The sequence below is a fragment of the Solanum tuberosum genome, unplaced genomic scaffold (genome assembly GCF_000226075.1).
Source record: "Solanum tuberosum cultivar DM 1-3 516 R44 unplaced genomic scaffold, SolTub_3.0 scf00105, whole genome shotgun sequence".
NCBI lineage: Eukaryota > Viridiplantae > Streptophyta > Magnoliopsida > Solanales > Solanaceae > Solanum > Solanum tuberosum.
Window position 1 is genome coordinate 558,913 of NW_006239031.1, and position 21,825 is coordinate 580,737.

At 36.1% G+C, this 21,825-nt stretch overlaps 5 protein-coding genes across 7 annotated transcripts in view; 4 read left to right on the forward strand and 1 right to left on the reverse strand.

Annotated features, from left to right (window-relative positions):
• The window catches only part of LOC102587166 (shaggy-related protein kinase kappa), an 11,421-nt gene extending 7,905 nt beyond the window's left edge, over positions 1-3,516 (forward strand). For all 3 annotated transcript variants that reach the window (XM_006349253.2, XM_006349254.2, XM_006349255.2), the window contains exons 11-13: positions 1,188-1,271; positions 1,361-1,463; positions 3,062-3,516. In XM_006349253.2, the coding sequence (XP_006349315.1) occupies positions 1,188-1,271; positions 1,361-1,463; positions 3,062-3,150 (276 nt within the window). In that variant the 3' untranslated portion in view covers positions 3,151-3,516. The remainder of the gene's footprint in view (positions 1-1,187; positions 1,272-1,360; positions 1,464-3,061) is intronic.
• A 90-nt stretch (positions 3,517-3,606) lies between these two features.
• LOC102587923 (phosphoribosylamine--glycine ligase) lies at positions 3,607-8,824 on the forward strand. Its single transcript, XM_006349256.2, has 6 exons — positions 3,607-3,759; positions 4,003-4,142; positions 5,066-5,338; positions 5,802-6,175; positions 6,307-6,837; positions 7,990-8,824. Exons 3-6 carry the CDS (start codon positions 5,107-5,109, stop codon positions 8,395-8,397), a joined length of 1,545 nt encoding a protein of 514 aa, XP_006349318.1. The 5' UTR covers positions 3,607-3,759; positions 4,003-4,142; positions 5,066-5,106; the 3' UTR covers positions 8,398-8,824.
• A 1,550-nt stretch (positions 8,825-10,374) lies between these two features.
• On the forward strand, positions 10,375-14,852 carry LOC102588246 (stromal 70 kDa heat shock-related protein, chloroplastic). Its single transcript, XM_006349257.2, has 8 exons — positions 10,375-11,024; positions 11,796-12,048; positions 12,484-12,563; positions 12,673-12,815; positions 12,906-13,004; positions 13,123-13,312; positions 13,396-13,794; positions 14,036-14,852. Exons 1-8 carry the CDS (start codon positions 10,473-10,475, stop codon positions 14,438-14,440), a joined length of 2,121 nt encoding a protein of 706 aa, XP_006349319.1. The 5' UTR covers positions 10,375-10,472; the 3' UTR covers positions 14,441-14,852.
• A 92-nt stretch (positions 14,853-14,944) lies between these two features.
• Positions 14,945-17,375, reverse strand: LOC102597550 (uncharacterized). The gene is made up of 2 exons (XM_006349361.2): positions 16,139-17,375; positions 14,945-16,057 (listed from the first exon to the last, which is right to left on the reverse strand). Exons 1-2 carry the CDS (start codon positions 16,476-16,478, stop codon positions 15,156-15,158), a joined length of 1,242 nt encoding a protein of 413 aa, XP_006349423.2. The 5' UTR covers positions 16,479-17,375; the 3' UTR covers positions 14,945-15,155.
• Positions 17,376-18,218: 843 nt separating this feature from the next.
• On the forward strand, positions 18,219-19,200 carry LOC102588582 (Werner Syndrome-like exonuclease). The gene has a single exon (XM_006349258.2). It carries the CDS (start codon positions 18,354-18,356, stop codon positions 18,999-19,001), a length of 648 nt encoding a protein of 215 aa, XP_006349320.1. The 5' UTR covers positions 18,219-18,353; the 3' UTR covers positions 19,002-19,200.
• Positions 19,201-21,825: the final 2,625 nt, after the last annotated feature.

Consider the following 21,825-nt stretch of genomic DNA (forward strand, 5'->3'; position numbering starts at 1 on the left):
AAAAGAGGATTTTTTTTTTGTTCTTTTACGTTTTAGGAGGGAAATGGTGGAAAAAACAAGAAATGGGAGTTGAAGAGGTGAGGGACCCAGCGCGTGGAATCACGCAGGCCTAATTATTTGGTTTATGTGTTGAGGTCAGCACTTAGGTGTGTATAAAATAGATAAATATAAAGTTCAGGTGGGTAATAGGACATTCGTAAAGTTGGAGTGTGTAGTTGAGATTTCGGATATAGGTTGGGGGGGTTCTAGACCATTTTCTCTCTAAATAAATCTAATAACTTAATTTTCCTTTAGGTTGTATTTGCCTCATTTTATTGCTGTATTGAATCTGGGCTGACGATCTATAGGCAAGAGTCGGTGGTATGAAATTCTTCGAAGAGAGTCCCTCTCTCTTGCTGGCTACGATAGTAAATGACATCTAGAAATTTCTAAAAGCAAGTGGAGAACTGCTGCCTGCTTTGGAGAAAAAAGTAGGACTGGTGGGTGACTTTTTTACTCACCCTCTTCCATGGTGTGGAAAGATGGGACACTGGAAATCAGGAATTAAGAATGAGAGCAGTCTCTGTCAAAAATTGGAACCTGTTGGCAAAAGATAGAAAACATCTTGCGCTTGGATCCAGAATATCTGATAGGGTGGTGGTATATTGGTGCTCCTCCCTAATATGATGCTTGAAAATCATAGTCTGTCAAATACCATGAAAAACATTAACATTCTTCCCATTGGTTCACATGTGTCTGATGGTACGACATTGTAAGATCTAAATTATACAGAACAAAATGTGAGTAGAGATTTAAGTGAGGACAAACAGAGAAGAATACCAAATTGGAAATATTCTTAGAAGAGTTTTACAATGAGCCTTAATTTCATCATGTCTTACATATATAAATACTTCTATTCGAGGCTGTTTGAGATGCTTCCAAGCCTGGAAGAGCCTTTTTTTTTTCTTCATTAAAAAAACTGGCGTTTCGTGTGATGCACCTAGAAACTTTTGCTATCAACTAGTCCAGTGAATGTGAACATTCTCATTTATCTTCTTTTATTCCATATATCCTGATAAATTGTGCTTCTTTTTTCCGGATTGTTTTCCATCATATACAGAGAGTTCATATTTCTCAGTCGTCTGTTTCCCTTCCGTAAGTTATTTCCTTTATACAAGTCTAACTATATCTCACAATGCATCTTGCAGGTTTTTCAGAAGCGATTGCCTCCAGAAGCAGTTGACCTGATTTGTCGGTTTTTCCAGTATTCACCTTATTTGAGATGCACTGCTGTAAGTCTACATTCATTCTGAATTAATTCAATCTCATCATCTTAAGGTTTGGCTGTAGTTGCCTATTGATTTCTGCTTTGATCGTGCAGTTAGAGGCTTGTATTCATCCATTCTTTGATGAATTGAGGGATCCTAATACTCGTCTTCCCAATGGTCGCCCTCTTCCACCACTTTACAATTTCAAGCCCCAAGGTAACGTACACCAAAAATGGCTTTTTTTTTTAATTAAAGGATTAGTAATGTTGTATTATTCAGCATTGGGAATGCTGGCCACCATCAGAAACAAGTTACAAAGCAAGTAGACTCTAGCTTTACAAAGCTCCTAGAAATTCTACTAATCCTCTATTTCCTCTATACAGTTCTGTTTACACCAAAAAAATAAAGCCACCAAACAATTCCATTTCACATCATTGACTGATCTGATTTTGTCTTCAAAACACCTTCCATTTCTCTCCTTCCAGACTGACCACCTCATTGTAAGCATATTATGTGGGTGATTTATTAGATTAGATACGACTGATTTCAGACTGAGGCTTTGAATTGAATAATCCTGATTTCAACTGCCACCACATAAGAGAAAGAAAAAAGATGAAAGAGAGGAGGGGGTACCTAAATAGGGCTGAATTGTTACCGTGGATTCACATATATGGCTTCAACTAATTTATATTGAGCTGTAGTTGATTAATTATGATGATGTTCTCTAATTATGAAGGAAGTTTAACCACAACTTTGTTTATCCAAAAAAAAAACAAACAGAAGCATAACTCGATACCACATGCATGGTTCTTCGTTCTTACTGCTTTTGATCAAGTATTCACCGTGTAGGTTGATCCTGGGATCACTTTGCCTACTTATACTGCACGTACACTTCTAAGGAATGTAGTTAACTACCATACATGTCCAACCATTCAAAAATAAAAATAGCTTAACTTCTATCACCGATAAGCTAGTCCTAACTCCTGTAAACAAAGTGTCCCGACTCTTGATAGAGTTACCCATCTTTAAACTTAAAAATATTTCAGAAAAAAATGAACTCAAAGAAGAAAAGGAGGTTCTGAGTTAATAGTCATAGTCTCAGAAAAAAAGGTTTAAGTTGTTTAGACAAAGAAAATCTCAAAACAAAGGAAAAACTAGAATAGGAGAAGAAGAAGCACTAGATGATTTGTTTGTAGATAGATGACTGTAATGGAACCTAGTGAATGTCTAAGCAGATAATCCCACAACCTTGCAATATCTAGACAAGCTCCTCATAGTATGTGATGGTATTAGTTATTAGTATTGTGATATGACACCACTGATATGTTTTGATATTGATATTTCACACAAAGCATTTTCATAATAATAGACAAAAATTAACTATTGGTATATTTTTTCAATTTTTGACTGATATGAAACGTATTTATTTTTGTGTCATAGTCGTGTTGTATTTTAATCTTTGCCTGATCATGTAACTGTTCAGTGTCTATGCTTGATTGAACCACAAACAAGTAGATTTAGAGTTTTATTTAAAAAGTGTGAAGAAACAGATGAAAAATGGAAGTCCCTAGTCCCTACTCATATACCTTCAATCTCCAAAATGGTACCTGGTTATTTTCTTCAACTCAATTGTTGTTCATATTTAAATTTCATATTTGCTACTAGTGATTAAGCCATATAGCATTCAACATTTGCCACTTGTGGCAATATCTTACAAATGTCTGAATATTCAATTTCTCAATTTGTTGGCCCTAAATTTTTCTCTAGCTCTTTTGATGTATGTATCCTCATTATTGTGGTATGCACCTTTGTAGAGCTCACTGGAATTCCTACTGAAACTCTCCAGCGCCTTGTTCCAGAACATGCTCGAAGGCAGAATTTATTCATGGCTTTACGACCCTAGTGCCTATTTTGTGGTCTGCCACTGTCCCCAAGTACAATATGACAAAAGTGTTTGCACCTCATCTGTGAGTGCTTGCTAAATGTGGTTGTAGATCAAGTTCACAATGCTGTTAGACTTGCTGTTCCACGTGTGAGAGAGCATCTTGTAATTTTTTCCAATAGCTGGTACGAATACTGTGCATATATGTCAAAGCACATTTTGTATACTTGCGAAAACTGTGAGATTTAGGTTTGGATGAAGAAAAGCTGAGGGTTTCTATATATAATCATTTCAGTTTTTCTTTAAGCACCAATTTGCTTCATGGGCATTAATAGTTGATTTTCAGATAAAAAAGAACAATACTAGCTATATGTGTCTTTGGTATTTCCTTGCATGTGTTATTCAGTGAAACATGATCACATACGCACATGTTATTTATCTGGGACCGGAAGAGCTGTTCTCAGCACATCGGACTATTGTTGGTTTTGATAATCGCATCTTCAATTGACTGTTGGTATTACATTTTGAAGAGCTAATCTCATGTGGCCAAGAGTCATGTGCTTCAAAGGTCTTATACCGTGAGCATGGACATATATACCTTGTTGCTCTTGAGTCGTGAGATGAGAAGTTGTAAGTACTCTTTCCATCGTCAGTTCAGTTGCTTCAATATCTTTATTGGCTTATCCACATTGTAGTTTCTTCAAACTCCTTGCTTATTGTCGTTATAGAAACTAAATCTGTTGGCACCTTTTTGGACTTTGTTAGCTCCCTATAGGAACCCCTGTAATGGAGCTAACAGATTCACTTTTGTACTATTTGCATTTCTTATGGTATCAATGAAATCACTTACTTCATCCAAAGAAATAAAAATAGGAACAGAATATGTGGCTCTCCCGAGGTGTAAACTGACAACAGTATGCCCATAACTTCGTTTTGCCTGGGGGATTTTCAACAAAAAGAAAGCAAGAAGACGTTCAAAAGCGATGAGCATATGGACAAATGATCATATTGAAGTGAGCAACCTCTTGACTCGGGGAATATTAAAGTTACAGATAATATATGGTCTCTGTTTATTTATTTTCTGATTCAAAGTTAATTTTTTTTTTTTGTTTTTGTAATTGGGGGATTAGTGTCTAACCTAAGAAAGTTTGACTTAGGGGTAGCAATTTCGTTTCATTGTTTGGTGGGAGTTCCACAATTCGATCCCCTTCCCCTATTCTTAATTTTTTTGATTTTTAAAAAAAATTAAAACATAGATTTATAGGTGGCATTTGCACTTTTTGTTCCTATTTTGTGTTGGTATTTAATTTTGCATAATATTTTCATGTGCATAAATATATATTTTTCATATCGTTATATTTTACGAGTTGTGTCTCGCATCATTAAAAGTAAATTGAACTTGTGAGCATAAGTTCGATTGATAAAATTAAAAATTAAAGACCGATTCATTTGAAGGCAAATTGTGCAATTAAATTTGTCAAATTGGTGGAATTTGAATAGATCAAATTGAGATAAGTTAAAACGATTATTGATCCATTCAAAAATTACTTAGATTGAAATAAAGAAAAGTCATAACCCAATCCAAAAGTAATTTTATCTATGAAAATTTGAACATTCAAGAAGAAATCATCTAGTCTTGAATAAAAAGAAACTAAATTGAAAACAGCAGACAAAGAAACAATTTAAAAACTTGTCAAACGTTTTCTAAAAAACAATTAAGTTAAGTTTTCTCAAAGAGTGCTTAAAGCCATTTGATTCGCCGTCACTTAACAAAAGAGGGCTTAGTGCTAAAACCCCAAATAGAAATATTATAAAGTAAGTAGTCTGTCTCTTTTGTTAAACATCACTAAACCTAAAACACACTGTTACAGTTGCTCATCATCTTCTTCATCATCGCATAGCTATTGTTCTTGAACCTTTTTTTTGTTTTGAGAAGGGAAAGGAAGGAGGTGAATTGGTAAAGGAAAAGAGGAAAAAATGGCATGTATGTCACTCAATATAGGAGCTGCTTCTGCTTTGAAGTTTGTAAGCAATTGCCAGAATCATTCAGTAAAGCTGTTCTCGGCTAAAGAACAACGCTGTTCCAACTACAGTTCCAGCAATTGGGGTTGTTTCAATCTTCGAGTTCGTCGGAGTTCTTGCCGTCGTTTTGATACACACAAATCTTTCGCCGTTTTCAACAGCCTTCCAGTGGATAATAGCAACCCCAGTAAGAACTACAACACCAATTTTGTCTTTCTATGTGTATGTAAGAATAGGAAAAACTGAGAAATTCGGTGTTTTGCTTGCTTCCCTTCAATTTTTGTCCTTTGTTTGGCTAAAAAATGTCTTGGGAATTTTGGAATCCCAAATATTCTGCCTATTCGAAAGTGATTGTATTTCCTCTCACTGAAGGGATATGTTAATACCTGCTTCTTTTCTTGGATTTTGATTTTCACTTCCCTTTAGAGTAGAGAATGAATTTTAAGTTTTTTATTCAATAGCTTGGAATTGCCGTGTAATGCCGGCAGACCCTTTCTTTTTGTCCTTTTCAATATAAAGTTTTGTCTTTTGGTGTTTTTAATAATTATCTGGCATATACAGATACAGTAGCTGTTGCTCTGTGATAGATATTATACAATTCACAAGTTCCTTGGCATTATTTATTGATTCCTTTCTAATTGTTATTATAGAGGAAAGGGTGGTTGTCTTGGTAATTGGAGGAGGAGGGAGAGAGCATGCACTCTGTCATGCTTTGAGGCGATCCCCTTCTTGTGACGCTATTTTCTGTGCACCGGGTAATGCTGGAATTTCCAGCTCAGGTGATGCAACTTGCATATCAGACCTTGATGTTTTAGATAGTTCAGCTGTGATTGCTTTCTGTCGTAAATGGGGAGTTGGGCTAGTTGTGGTTGGACCAGAGGCTCCGCTTGTTGCAGGCCTTGCTAATGACCTTGTCAAGGAAAGAATTCCTACCTTTGGCCCCTCGTCAGAAGCAGCTGCTTTAGAAGGTTCTAAGAACTTCATGAAGAGCTTATGTGATAAATATGGAATTCCAACTGCAAAGGTCTGTGCGTACTGTCTAGTTTCATCTATATTTACTTGTTTTACTTATAATAAAACGTACTGTGATGCTTGGCTTTTAAATTTTTTGGTTCACTTCATCTCTTGACTTTATCTGCGGTGGAATATCTGCAGTATCAAGCATTTACAGACCCATCCGCTGCAAAAGAGTACATCAAACAGGAAGGTGCCCCAATTGTTGTTAAAGCGGATGGATTGGCTGCTGGTAAAGGAGTGATTGTTGCCATGACATTGGAGCAAGCATATGAGGCTGTTGATTCTATGCTTGTAGACAATGTTTTTGGTTCTGCTGGCTCTCGAGTCGTTGTAGAGGAATATTTGGAAGGAGAGGAAGCATCATTTTTTGCTCTAGTAGATGGTGAGCATGCCATACCTCTGGAATCTGCTCAAGACCACAAACGAGTTGGGGATGGCGATACAGGACCAAATACTGGTGGGATGGGGGCATATTCTCCAGCTCCTGTCTTGACAAAGGAACTGCAATCAATGGTCATGGAGTCTATAATTTTCCCTACAGTGAAGGGAATGGCCGAAGAAGGCTGCAAGTTTGTTGGGGTTCTGTATGCTGGGCTCATGATCGAGAAGAAATCTGGTTTGCCAAAGTTAATTGAGTACAATGTACGCTTTGGAGATCCAGAGTGTCAGGTTAGTTGGATTTGACTTGCCAGGTGCAATCAAACTTTTTATTTTCATATTGCAATTTGTGTTAGTACCATTGATCCTAGTTTCAAATTACGCTTAGGAAAGCATCAGACTCTTTGGTTCTTCACTTTGGTATATGATAAATTTGTTATGTGAAACATACTGCTTTTTATCCATTACATGATTTGGCATTTGCTATGTGCACAAGGTTTTAGTCTTTCAGAAGCAATAGAATGCTAGGTGCTTTCCAAAGTAACATGTGCTCTTTTTTTCTTTTCTTTTTTTGTGAAAGAGATTTATTACCGTCATGTCCTACAAGTGAAGAATATTGTTAAATTGGTTCAAGATCATTTTTGTTCCAGAAGGTGGATAATTGGAGGTGTTATTGCTAAATAAACGGGTGCTCTCATTTCAGTTATGAACTTAGAAATATCTGATCTGTTATACAGACTCATAGTCTTTTGGTTTTGGAATTCTATCTTGGATGACAAGTTACTATTGTCACATTAGAACATCTCTCCTAGAGTGTAGCTTCATGCCTTCATCACATTTTATCGGAGTGTGGAGGCTATTATAGTCCCTTAAACTATAAAGTTTTTCAAAGGCAGTATTAAAATATAGAATTAGCTCACTATGGACCCTCATTGGTCCTATTTAGTTGCATCTGTGGTGCAATTTGAGTAGTTGAATAGGGATTTAAGTGAACATTTGGTTGAGCCTTCTTAGGCAATTACTATCCCAAAGAGTGGGTAACATTTTTGTATGTATACAACGGGGGAAATCAATTACTGTATAGTGAGATAGGTGATTCAGAATTTACAGATGGCTTTGTGTTTAGTTAGTTTTGCATATTTGCTTTGTTAAAGCAACAGTAATTAAGTTAGTTCATCCTATATGTTTGTCCTTTGCGTTGTGTATTCGGAAAGGCAGAATTATAGGAAGGGCAATATTCGTCACAGAAAGAGTAGAAGTTTGATGCTGTCTATTCTATTCAGTTATAGTTTGGCAAATTTTTCTGGTTACTTTTTTTTCCCGTAGGTTTTACATGGTACTTGATGAAACATGTAATGGATACAGGAGTGGGATTTCATTGTGCTCAGTGTAATTACTCTATCCCATAAAATAGTTTTGAAGTCTTTTTCTTGTCCTTTGCAGGTATTGATGGTCCGGTTAGAGTCTGATTTGGTTGAAATTTTGCTGGCAGCTTGCCGTGGGAAGCTACATGGGATGTCTTTGGACTGGTCCCCTGGATCAGCCATGGTGGTTGTAATGGCAAGTAATGGCTATCCTGGCAACTACCAGAAAGGAACAATTATCCATAAGCTTGAGGAAGCAGAGCAAGTTGCTCCATCTGTCAAAGTATTCCATGCTGGAACTGCTTTTGATGCAGATGGAAATTTCATTGCTACTGGAGGACGTGTTCTTGGAGTCACAGCAAAAGGAAAGGATCTTGAAGAGGCTCGGGATAGAGCTTATCAAGCCGTTGAACAAATTAATTGGCCTGGAGGTTTTTATAGACGAGATATTGGTTGGAGAGCACTACCTCAAAAACAATATTCTTAAAGGTAAGCTCCTACAATCATCCGTTTCATTGGGGTCGTAATAAAATTTTTGGAAGCATGACATGGTTATCAGCTTGGCATTGACTATATTCGGGAACTCATTTGGCATGATGTTTACGGAGAGCCTGAAGCATGGCATGGCTCTTTCGAGAACCACGTAATACTAGATGTGAGGAAAGGGTCCAGGAATAGATAGAAAGTCCTGAATTGACTGTAGAACTTTCTAACAAGGTGATTCTATATTGCCTAATGAAAGCTGCTGATTAAACTAAAAAAGAAGAAGCTGTTGTATCCTTATTTTTTCTTCTTGTTCCCCTTGCAGTTTAAATGAAATACTCTGATTAGGAGTATCCTAGTATGTTGTATCTTATCCATATCTTCAACAAAAGCAATTTGTTGTGTGAAAATACATTAGAGTAGTGGCGTAAGTAAGTTCTCTCCTTGCCTTTGAAGTTACATTTTGGAAGTTCTTGTCAATGTATGTCTAATGGTATTTAGTTCATGTCAAATGATGAGACTAAATTTTTTTATCAAAATAAGTGTCACTTTAGCTCATTTCATGTCTATTAGATAAAAAAATAAAAATAAATAGAAGGTATAGTTTACTAAATTACTTTTATATTATATGTTTCTTGAAATTGAGCTTTACATATAGACTTAAAAAACAATTTAATTTTATCTTGAATTTCTAATGACACTTATTTTATGGTTTTTTTGCCAAAGTGATATTTATTTTGGGACTGATAAAGTAACATTTTGTAAAATAGTGAATAAGAACATGATTAAAATTTAGTTATATAACACACTACAAATTAAAAATTAAAAAAAATTCAACAATCATAGAAAGAAAGATACTTATTATTATTCCAATGCACAATTTTCCACCATGTGTTTATATAATAATCGAAAAATCACCCCACATATTTGTATGAAATTGACCTGAAGCATGCGATTATTGCTTATTATTATTATTGGTTTAAATTTAGTATGACTTTTTGAGATGTGTCCTTTATTTCTATTTTATACTTAGTGTTGTATACATAATTTATATACACAAAATATTAATAATAAGTTGGTATGATTTTGGTATAAAGATTGCAATTTTGCACTCATATTAGTTGTATCTTGAAATTCTAGATTTATACTCATTGTACACATAAAATGAGTTGTATTTATATTGTTTATTCAACTATTGAAGCTCATTTACATACATATTATATACATCACTTATGGTTATTTTTGGTATGTATTTGGTATGAAGTTTTAAATTTTGTATGCATTTTGGCAATACATATTTTTTGTCAATAAGGTACGAAATAGGTATTAAAACAGGATGCTTTAAAATATTAAAAGCATTTTATAAATCATTGAAGTCCTGTTGCATATACATAAGGGAGAATTACATATATTGTGTTGATTTTAGATTTCTAACAATACCTAGCAAATAATAAATGTATTAAAATAATTCCTAACCAATTTATTAACATTATTATTTCCTTAAATATAGAGTTTTGTAACTGGCAAGATATACAATTCCTGATCTTCTCCTACAACAGACAAAACAATTAAAAAAAAAATTCAAATTTGTAAAACAATGAAAAATAAAAGAAACTGATTTGGAGAAAATCAAGGAATCAATATCCTGTTAGAGTGTAGTTATACAGTCCTTAATATATGGATTTCAAATATGAAAGAAAGATACTTATTACTATTATTTTAAGGATGTATATTGACAATTTTCCACCATATGTTTAAAAAAGAATTACTGTTTGGGGCACTAAAATGGGTATTGGTAAATTAACAGAAAAGTTGTCATTGCCGGCCTATATAGGCTACAGATGATCCAATGGGCCTGAGGAGCGGGCCCAAAATGAATGAGCCAATCACAAGCTTTAATTTCAATCAGCCAAAAGATGATTCTAGAACCGTCCACGTGTACTCACCTAACCCTCACCCTCCTCCTTATCTTCTCTTCTTCTATGCTCTTCTTTCAACTCCTCTTCCTCCTAACTCGCCTTTTCCTCTAATCCCCAAATTCTCAATTCTTCTCTCTTTCTAGGGTCAGTAGGGTTAACTATGGCCTCTTCAACTGCTCAAATTCACGCTCTTGGAGCTACATATTTCGCTAATTCATCTTCTTCCACTAGAAAACCTTCAAAGTCTGTATTTTTGGGGCAAAAACTGAACAATAGAACCCTAGCTTTTGGATTGAAGCAGAAGAAGAGCAGTTCAAGCCGGGGGAATAACGGTGGTTATGCACCGATGCGTGTGGTGGCGGAGAAGGTGGTGGGAATTGACTTGGGGACTACTAATTCAGCTGTCGCTGCTATGGAAGGAGGGAAGCCTACCATAGTGACGAATGCTGAAGGACAGAGGACAACTCCTTCAGTGGTCGCTTACACCAAGAGTGGGGATAGGCTTGTTGGTCAAATTGCGAAGCGTCAGGCTGTGGTGAACCCGGAGAATACCTTCTTTTCAGTGAAGAGATTCATTGGAAGGAAGATGAATGAGGTGGATGAGGAGTCGAAGCAGGTATCGTACAATGTCATCAGAGATGAGAATGGAAATGTCAAGCTTGATTGCCCTGCCATTGGCAAATCATTCGCTGCTGAAGAAATTTCAGCTCAGGTATATGCAATCTTGTATTCTGCTTCATAAACACGCTTAAGATTTGTCTTTACTTGCATGTCTAGACTAGTATTAGTTGGATGCCTAGAATGAGATTGCAGTTGGTGTTTCTGACTATCCTGACTAGGAAATTGTGGTCCTTGAGCAAGTCTGGACATTTAGGGTGGAATAGGTAGAAAAGTTGATAACGGATGATATTGCAGGGTGTATGAAAAGGTTTAAGGATAGCGTTCTAACACAATTTGTGTTAAAGGTTGGCAATAATATCTAAATATTGATTACCTAGTAATATCTAAGTATTGATTGAAGTAAGAGATATGGAGTAGAAGTCTGGGGATTGTAAAAGAACATTATTTTTCCTATGAGACAACATAGTCCACAGTTTAATGTAACATTCACTTCAAGTCCAGGAAAATATTCCTCCATATGCCAGAAGGAGGTGTACATTTTTTTAGACAGTCTTTTACTCCACGTCAAAAACACCGGCAAGTGTAACTGTCTTCACAATTTGAGATTTTGAAGTTCATTAATTCACATGCCTTTTGCTGAAGTTAGTGTGAACAATATGATGTTGCTGTCCAATAAAGCATTAGTTATGTGACACTATTGCAAAGTTGATTAGACAAGAGGGCATATAGACATCCTGCCAGATACTTTTTTCTTGGATTTTTATTTTTTAGTTCCATTGTCAAGTGAGCTGGCCGTTGTTTATGAGTTTGCTTCCATGCTTCTGTTGACTTACAAATGATTTTATTCTCTTTTCTGGTTTAGGTCCTGAGGAAGTTGGTGGATGATGCATCCAAATTTTTGAATGACAAGGTTTCCAAGGCTGTTGTCACGGTTCCTGCATACTTCAATGATTCTCAGAGGACAGCAACTAAGGATGCAGGTCGCATTGCTGGATTAGAAGTTCTTCGGATAATTAATGAACCCACTGCTGCCTCCTTGGCTTATGGTTTTGAAAAGAAAAGTAATGAAACAATTTTGGTTTTTGATCTTGGAGGTGGTACTTTTGATGTATCAGGTAATAATTGCACTATGGTTCCCTCCTGGGTATTAGCTCTGTTGTGTCTTGAAACTGTTCCCTGCTTTTTGTGCATGGCTATGTTGTTCCAGTTTGGTGATTTTCATACTTTGAGTTTCCAACAATCATGCTGTGCATTCAACCACAATTTATACGAGAGGGGATAGGTTAAAAACAAGTTTGTAGGGGTATTTTTTGACCTTGAGCTGTGTGTTGAAAAGGTTCTTAGGAATGGGCTTATAGCTGGTAACTCTTAACTGTTGTTTCTTTATATTATATGACCTCTGTGCTGGGTTTTGCTGCTGTATCTTTCGTATGTAGTGTAGGGCATACCACTATAGAATGTCTTTTAACATCTTGACTTAATGTTTTGACTTTATCCATGTCTCTGTGAACTCATCCTTGTGGCAATTGTAACAAATTTTTTACTTGCAGTTCTTGAGGTTGGTGATGGTGTATTTGAGGTGTTGTCAACTTCTGGTGACACCCATCTTGGTGGTGATGATTTTGACAAGGTTTATTTTCTGTCCCCTTAACAAAATGTATTTGTCGCTTGATTGAGCAATTTACCTCTAAATCACTAGTACCTGCTACAAGTAATTTTGAAGTATTCCACTCATGCAGAGGATTGTTGATTGGCTTGCTGCAAGTTTCAAGAGGGATGAAGGTATTGATCTTCTAAAGGACAAACAAGCTCTTCAACGTCTGACTGAGACTGCTGAGAAAGCTAAGATGGAACTGTCATCACTGACCCAGACTAACATCAGGTATGTATGATGATTTCAAGCTTCATTTTACTTCTTTGCCCTTTGGGGTTTTGTTGTCCGTTGATTTTGAAATTATATTTTCTGTTGTAGTTTGCCATTCATTACAGCCACTGCTGATGGTCCTAAACACATTGAGACCACTATCACACGTGGGAAATTTGAAGAACTATGCTCAGATCTGCTTGACAGGTAACAGCAATATAACACACTTTCTTTTATAGCTTATAAACTTTAATGATTAAGTTGCCTGGCTTTTACAAGATAAGAGGGTTTGATGTCAGTTTTTTTGCGCTTGTTCTGCAATTAGGCTTAAAACTCCTGTTCAAAATTCCTTGAGAGATGCCAAGCTCTCCTTCAGCGATATTGACGAGGTCATCCTGGTTGGTGGTTCTACACGTATTCCAGCTGTTCAGGAACTTGTTAAGAAATTGACTGGAAAGGACCCCAATGTTACAGTTAATCCCGATGAAGTTGTTGCTCTTGGTGCTGCAGTGCAGGTAAGACCTTTTTTGTTCCCGGTTCTTGTATTCTGGTCTTGATTAGTATTTTGGTGCACATCTCAATTTCTTCATTATTCTAGGCTGGAGTTTTGGCTGGAGATGTCAGCGATATTGTCCTTTTAGATGTCGCACCATTGTCCATTGGTTTGGAAACACTTGGTGGTGTGATGACAAAGATCATTCCAAGAAATACAACATTGCCTACCTCCAAATCAGAAGTGTTCTCTACCGCTGCTGATGGTCAGACAAGTGTAGAAATTAATGTCCTCCAAGGGGAGCGAGAATTTGTTAGGGACAACAAATCTTTAGGCAGCTTCCGGCTTGATGGAATTCCTCCTGCCCCAAGAGGGGTTCCTCAAATTGAAGTGAAATTTGACATTGATGCCAATGGTATTCTTTCCGTGACTGCTATTGACAAGGGTACTGGGAAGAAGCAAGACATCACCATTACAGGTGCCAGCACATTGCCTGGTGATGAGGTATGATTTTGACTTCCAATTCTACTAGGGACTGTGTCTCCTTTAGCAATTCTAGCTAGGTAGTTGTGCGACGAGTTGTTTCGTGTTTATCAGTTGCTGGAATTTGCCTTTTTAAAATTTTTCCTTCTAATATTGGCTTTTAATTCCTTTGGTTGTCTATGGAGCAATATGTTGTGTATCATTCCATTTTAGCTCCCCCTGCTGCTCATATGTGATGGGATTTCTGGTTGCATGGAAACAGGTCGAGAGAATGGTTAAAGAAGCTGAAAGATTTGCCCAGGAAGACAAGGAGAAGAGAGACGCCATAGACACAAAGAACCAGGCCGATTCTGTTGTCTACCAGACAGAGAAGCAGTTGAAAGAACTTGGAGACAAAGTACCAGGGCCAGTGAAAGAGAAGGTTGAGGCTAAACTTGGAGAGCTTAAAGAAGCAATCTCAGGAGGCTCAACTCAGACCATGAAGGATGCTATGGCTGCCCTTAACCAAGAAGTAATGCAGCTTGGTCAGTCACTCTACAACCAGCCTGGTGCTGCACCAGGTGCTGGTCCAGCACCTGGCAGTTCTGATGGACCTTCAGAATCATCATCTGGGAAGGGACCTGATGGAGATGACGTAATTGATGCTGATTTCACCGACAGCAAGTGAACATAGAGGAGCAATTTTGAGGCTATATTTAATTTTCAGCTTTTATACTCTTGCTTAGGTTGTGTATAAGGGATTTAACTTTGTGCACAATTACGATTTTGGGGGACAATTTCTGGTGGAATGGGGTACGCGAAAAAGATAATCCATACAGGGAACTAGAGGTTAGAAATGTTGAGGTAGGTGGGGTTACTCTTGATTGCAAAATGAAACGGCGTCTACCCATGAATATTTTTAGAAAAATGTTAGCGGTTCAAACCCGAAGGTTAGAGAAACTGCTCTTTCTGGTTCTCTCACCCTACTGTTCCACAATTCTATGGGTAGGGGGATCTTGTGAATCCTTCCCTATAGCTCCTTGTGTTTTTGGATTACTTGCTATTATTGGAGTGAATGAATTTGAATCTAATTCTCAGTACTGATATTGAGACATTTCTATTTATCTTTTCAATCTCATACCTGATCCTGATGCTATCATTAATGGACAAATCCTAACAGAAGAACTCCTGCCTTGCAAGTACAAAATGATGTTCCTGAGGAACCCATCAGAATTTCAGTATTTATTATACAAAGTCCATGGTAAAATGCAAAAGACGAATGTACATCCCTTCTTATATGATAAAAATAAATAATTATTTACTGTACAATAACTTGTACCAAATAGGGTGGGGCTGTGTGTGCTGTGAACTCTTGCCAAACATATGTGGAAATTGCAGTGTTTTTAAGTATCAGCCATATTGGAGAAGCGAGGGCTTAGTGGAATGGGACTGGGAGAAAGACTACTGGTTCTTCTTTCCACAGAATAACCTCCTGGAGAAGCACAACCATTTCCTATTTCCATAGAGTAACTGCTCGGTGATATACTTCCATTTCTCCTTTCATAGTCATCAAAATGCATACATTTTATACAACAGCCACCACCACGGCTGTGCCTCGAGGGTGATTGATAGTAATGTTGATTATGATCCATTTGATACCTTAACCCTTCAGTTCGACCAACAGACCTAACAGAAAACAACCTGTCTGGCCCTTTGACTGGATCACCAGGACCATGAGGAGGTTTGTTTAACTGGTAACCATTGTAGTATTGTTGTCTATGGTTGTAATAGTGATGATGCTGTTGGTGATGTAGCCCATGTTGCTGCTGGTTACTGACATTGTAAAAGCTAGGGGAACTCTGAACTTTGTGCAATTGACTTCTATTTTGAAAAATACTTTGTAGCAATGACTCATGAATAACACCATCAGTAGTGCAACTGTCAGGAGATCTTGGTGAAGAACAAGCAGAGGAAAACCCAAAAGAGGCCTGACTTATGCTTATAGGTTGTTGTATCCTAATCCCTGCTTCCCTTGCACGTATTATACCATTAATAGCATCGATGTATCGTTGTTCTAGAGGTTCTGGTGGCGTTGTGTGGTGATCCACCACAACAGGCTTTGCTGGGAACAGAAAGGCACGAAGTCTGGGGATCCCTGCACTCTCAGAACGATCATATTCGTCTAACATGTGGCGTAGATCCTCATCTGTTTTAACCGAGATCAAGGCATCAAGCTCCTCGTGTACTAGTTGATATTTCAGAACCATATCACCTTCAATTTGAGGAGTTAGCTTCTTCATCAGTTCTGCAATGTGGTGGCATAACAGTCATAAATCAATGTAACATATTCATATAAACCGTTAAAAAGGATAAAGAATATTTTTACCTGAAAGTTTAATGTCCCGAGGAACAGAGATAACACGTGTCTCGCCACCAACATACTTGAGGTGGCCATCAGTTGGTTGAGGAAGAATTTTTCCTCCCTGGCTACACAGAAATTTAATCCTACTCTTAGGGGAGGTTGGGCTGGACCCTAGTGGTGAACCACATAAAACAGGTTCCTCCACCATGGAAACACCTTCTATTGGCATTATCAAACCAAATGCCAAAAACCCAACAACAAAAAATGAAATTAAAAATTTAATATACACAAAGGGAAGAATTAGAATTATAATAAGAATATTACTATTATGTTTCAAGAATTCAGATAACAAAGACAAGAACATTCAGGTATTTGAATGTTTATAATAATAATAATAATACGTATAAATTGGTTTTCAATTTATTTATTTTTTGCCACAGATTTGATTGTCTGGTTCTAACAATAGTGAAAATAGCAGGAAAAAAAGAAGGGACTTTCTGGTATATAGGCTATTAATTTGTGTATTTTTTATGGTATTTCGTATTATTCTGAGGATTCTTTCATTTTGATTCGATTTTTTAGGGGGATAAAAATGGATTTAAAAGTTTCCTTGTATTCAGGATATTCAAGGTTGATAATTTAATTGTGTTTCCCTACATTCATTGAGTGACATTGTGGTATTTTATAATAATGTTAAAGAGAACTGTATGGCACCTATTTTGGAATATCAATCAAAGAGGATAAGATATTTTATGTTACGTTACTTACACGGAGGATTTATTGGATGAAATTAAAACAACGGAAAACAAAATGGTCATGTACAAATTACTATGTGTACATATCCTTTAATACGATAAATTTGTATTGGGATTTACGTCAAGTTATATAACTTTATTATAATTACATAATTTAATAAGTATACGTATTAGTTAATCATGATTAATTCATATTAAAGCGAATAGTAAAGAGAGCATAACACTGTTCTAATATTAACCTTCTATCATGTATTATCCAAAGTCATGTCATATTACAGCATAAGTTAAGTTGAAAAATAGGGTACGTTGATTATTTGGACCCAATTAGGATGCCGATTAGTATGGTGTATTTGTTTGTCAACTTAACATGTACATAATTTTTGGGTAATAGTATCAAGCCGTGATGACATTTTTACATCTTTGAATAACAACGACAACAATATACTCAATATAATTTTATAACTGAAATTTAAGAAAAATAATTTGTAGTAAATTTCACTAGGTAGAAAGGTTATTTCACACACAGTAGCTCAAGTAAAACCATTACAAAGCGATTTGAAAAAAAAGATCAAAAATAAAGAAGTCAAGACAAAATGCTAAGAAAGATGAACAATCACCATTCTAGAATAATATAATAGTGCTAGAACCACTAAATAATAGTAACAGAATCAGAATAACAAGAAACTTACTAAGTAATACTATGATTACTAGTATGAAAGACAAAACGAGACAAACTCTCAAACTACCTAACTAATTTTCTATCCTAATTCATGTCTTCCATTGTTTCTTATCTAAAATTATGTCCTCGATAACATGAAATTATGTCACGTCATATCTAATCACATTTGTCAATACTTTTTCTACCTCTCATGTAACCATATAGTCAACATTTCAAGCCCCCACCCTTATATATCGTGCATCTCATCATCACAGGTCCAAATCATCCTAGTTTCAGTTCCTACATTTTATCTTTCATCAAGATCACTCCAATTCTATTTTTATTACAAATTTTATCTCTTTTAATATATCGACACATCTACCTCAACAACATTCTCATTATCCAAACTTTCAATTTCTAAACATAAAAGCTTTTAATCGGCCAATATTTCATTCCATATATAATAAAAAAATGGAATTTTTTTTTGGCCAGAATGATACTTTATCTATGTTATTTTATATTTTAAAATATTTTTGCTCTTTTAACTTTAATACTCCATCTTTTAACTAAAAATGGAAAAAAGATTGATTTATTTTTAAATAAATTTTTTTTATAATTTTTAAAATTTTCTGACCAAATTCTAGCCAAATTTTCTAGTGATTTAGCATTCTCATTCAAAATAAGATGTCGGTAGTGGCACCTCCACTCTAACATCTTTGATTGATTTTTGCGAACTTCATAAGGCACTTGCCCTAAATTTACTTCTATTTCTTGCTTCAAAATTCACAGCAATAGTAGAGAGATTCGGTTCTTGCCTTTGAACGGCATGGATGTGCAGTTAATCGAGTACGAATTGGCCTGCAATTGTAACTACAGACTCTACAATGTTATTCTGGACGAGGACGACACCGAAATCGAAACCAGCGTCACTGTTGATCCTTCTACTGTCTCCTCATGGATCAAAAAAATCGAAACCGAAAACGGATCCCGTCTCCACCGTTTGATTGTAGGGCTTGACATCGAGTGGCGCCCAAACTTCAATCCCGTCGCCGACCGAAACCCAGTCGCCACTATCCAGCTGTGTGTCGGAGAGTCCTGCATCATCTACCAAGTTCTCCACTCCAACCACATCCCCCGCCGACTCCGAAACTTTCTGAACAACGACGACTACAGATTCGTTGGAGTTGGTATTCGTAGTGACGTGGACAAGCTGTGGGAGGACTATGATCTTGAAGTGTCGAACGTTGTTGATCTCCGGGAGTGGGCGGCAGAGGAACTGAACAAGAAGAAGCTTCTTAATTCGGGGCTCAAATATTTGGGGAAGAAAATAGCGGGAATAGAGATTGAGAAGCCCAAGAGTGTGACAACCAGTGCTTGGGATCAGCGTTGGCTTAGCCGTAAACAGATATGTTATGCTTGCATTGATGCTTATATTTCTTTTGAAGTTGGGAGGGTCTTAAGTGCTTGGTATTAGAAGAGGGAGTATCACAAGAAAATATGTAAGTAAAATACACCAGTTATCGTTTTCTTCTACTCATATTGTAAGTGTGCGTATGAAACAATTTCATCTATGTTGTATTGATTCTAGTTTCCTACCATTCCATCTTGATTATGAGAGAGATGATTTTGTGTTCCTTTGTAAATAGTAATGGTATTTTAGCTTGTTCACAGTAGATTGTCGTCTGATTTCTTTTACTATTTGTTGATTCTTATACTTCGATTATCGTATTATTTTGCTATAGTTATATTGTTTAGAATGATTTGTCAAAATTGGTATATTTGTATTAGACATCTAGGATGGCAAAAGGGTTAAGACTCGATTAGATAATAATGTTTCAAAGGGATAATGTAATTCAGGTTTGAAACTTGTACTTCAAAGGGGTAACCTTTTATTCATCAAACAGTATTGACATGATATGTTGATTTGGACTCTGACATTGGGTGCGTGTCAGATCCAGTGCATTTTTTGGAGGATCAAACGCGGGTGCACCATCATTTTTGGAGAGTGAAGAGTAGAAAAGGTGATCTTATAAAAAGAGTCTTGGGTTGAGTTATCCTTCTCCACTACTTGATCATTACCTGCTCAGTGTCTGATTTTGATAGTTGTGACACAAGGATTGTGTTATTATATTGTTTTGTGCTTAATAGTTTATGGCCTCATAATGGATCCTTGTGAAACCAATTGAAGTCTTGGTACTTCCATTTTTGTCTTCATTATCTGATGTCCACATGCTTGTTGATATTACTCTTTTTTTAAACTCATTTCCTTTTTTTGTTTAATATCTAGATTTTTATTTGCTTTTTCTTTTGTTTTTTGGACCCATGTTCCCTCAGAAGTTCACCTCACTTTCCCAGACAATTGTTATGTCACTATTATAACTACTGGCAAGGCTTTGAATTGAAAAAGTCATTAGTTTATGCCTAGATTTGGATCTCAATACGCTTCTTCATAGTCAAACATGTGAATTGAACTTCGACAGTTAGATAATTAGGAATTAAGCATTTAAAAATAATAGAACACTAAAAATTTAAACTTACTTGTATGGCAACCAAAGGTAGGGTTAAAGTTTGCGTACATTCTACTCTCTCTAAACCCCACTTGTGGGATTACATTGGGAATGTTGTTGTTGAATACCAAATTGACTCAAAACTCAACTTGCACTTATAACTTCTAAAGATTATAAGACCCCACTTTTTATGCTTATTATTATACACAAGATTTAACAAAAGAAGAAGTTCACAAAAGAGAAAGATAAAATGCCAAAGATTAAACATTCTCAAGATACAAGTAGGAGTGTCTCCCGTGAGTACGTACATACACATACAAACTATATATGCATAAGCAAAAGAAAATAAAACTATAAATATATATTAGTTCAGATCCGTCCTGAAATTGTGGACTTTAAATCTTGAATTCTCTCCACTCATGAGCTAGGCCAAAGTGGTGGGTGTGGGGACTAGGGAGTAATGAACAATATAATAATACTCCATATGTTCTTCATTGTGTAGCCCCAGTTACTTAAAAACTCGTTTGACTTTAAAAAAGCAGAAGTACTGGATTAAGTTTACTTTTAAAAGAAAAAGAATGAAATGATTCATTTTATGGTGATTTTCAGATTCCAAAAAGGCGCTTACAGGCTTTTAGGATTCTGCCACTTCCATTTTTCTTCTTCTTCTTCTTCTTCTTCTCCGTACTATCCTCGTGAGCTTCAGCAACATCATCCAATATCGGAGACGAAATGGAGAATCCCTGATCATGAATCCTGCAATACTTCTCAGAAACTGATGAAGATCTTCTCATTGAGAAAGCTCTCTTCACTGATTCAAATGATGATGTAGTTGTATTCTTGTTCCCTTGTCTTTCTAGTCTGAACCTGTTTGCTGAAGCTGCTGATGAAACAGAGCAAGCCCTGCTCAATTTCACAGCACTAGGAATGTTGTTGTTGTTGCTGCCCTTCATATTTTCTTCATTGGCAATGGCATCTTGATTCTCTTTCTCATTCTCATTCTCATCATGGGGTTCTTGGTTCTTGCTTTGTTGGCTTTTGGATATGGATTCAAGATCTATGACATCATGAAAAACAGTGTGATTTGGGCTAAGATTCTCATTGGTTTTGTGGTGTTGGGGTAAAGATTGGAGATCTGAGAAATTGTTGGATCTTGATTTGTTGGTTCCATTGATCTTGGTGTACCCATCCATTTTCTGTTTTGACTAGAAGCTATCCAAGAAAATGTGTGTATAAATATGATGTGGAAATGAGGTAGAGATGGGTTTTAAGAGTTGAAAAGTATGGTCAGGACAAAAAAAATGAAGTTGATTGGAAGGTAAGCTGAGATAGATTCACCCTTAACATAAAGTGACAACATATTATTATGTCACCATCTAAATATTAAACTAATTAGATATGGATGTATTTGACTCGAATCATGTATATGTGTTTTAAAATGGAAAAATTACAGAAATCTCACCTTTTAGTTTACTTATTACCATTATCCCTTATAAGTTTTACAAATTTTCAAAATCCCTCATTTTTGTGCATCAGATTAATGTATCAGCGCTTATATTATTGTATCTCGCGCATCAGATTAATGTATCAACGCTTATATTATTGTATCTCGCGCATCAAATTTAATGTATCAGAGCTATATAGGTGTTGATACATGCGCGAGATACAATAATATAAGCGCTGATACATTAATCTGATGCGTGATATACATTAATTGTTAAGTAAGATACATTACATTTGATACATGATACACTAATCTGATGTACATTTTATACATGATACATTAATCTG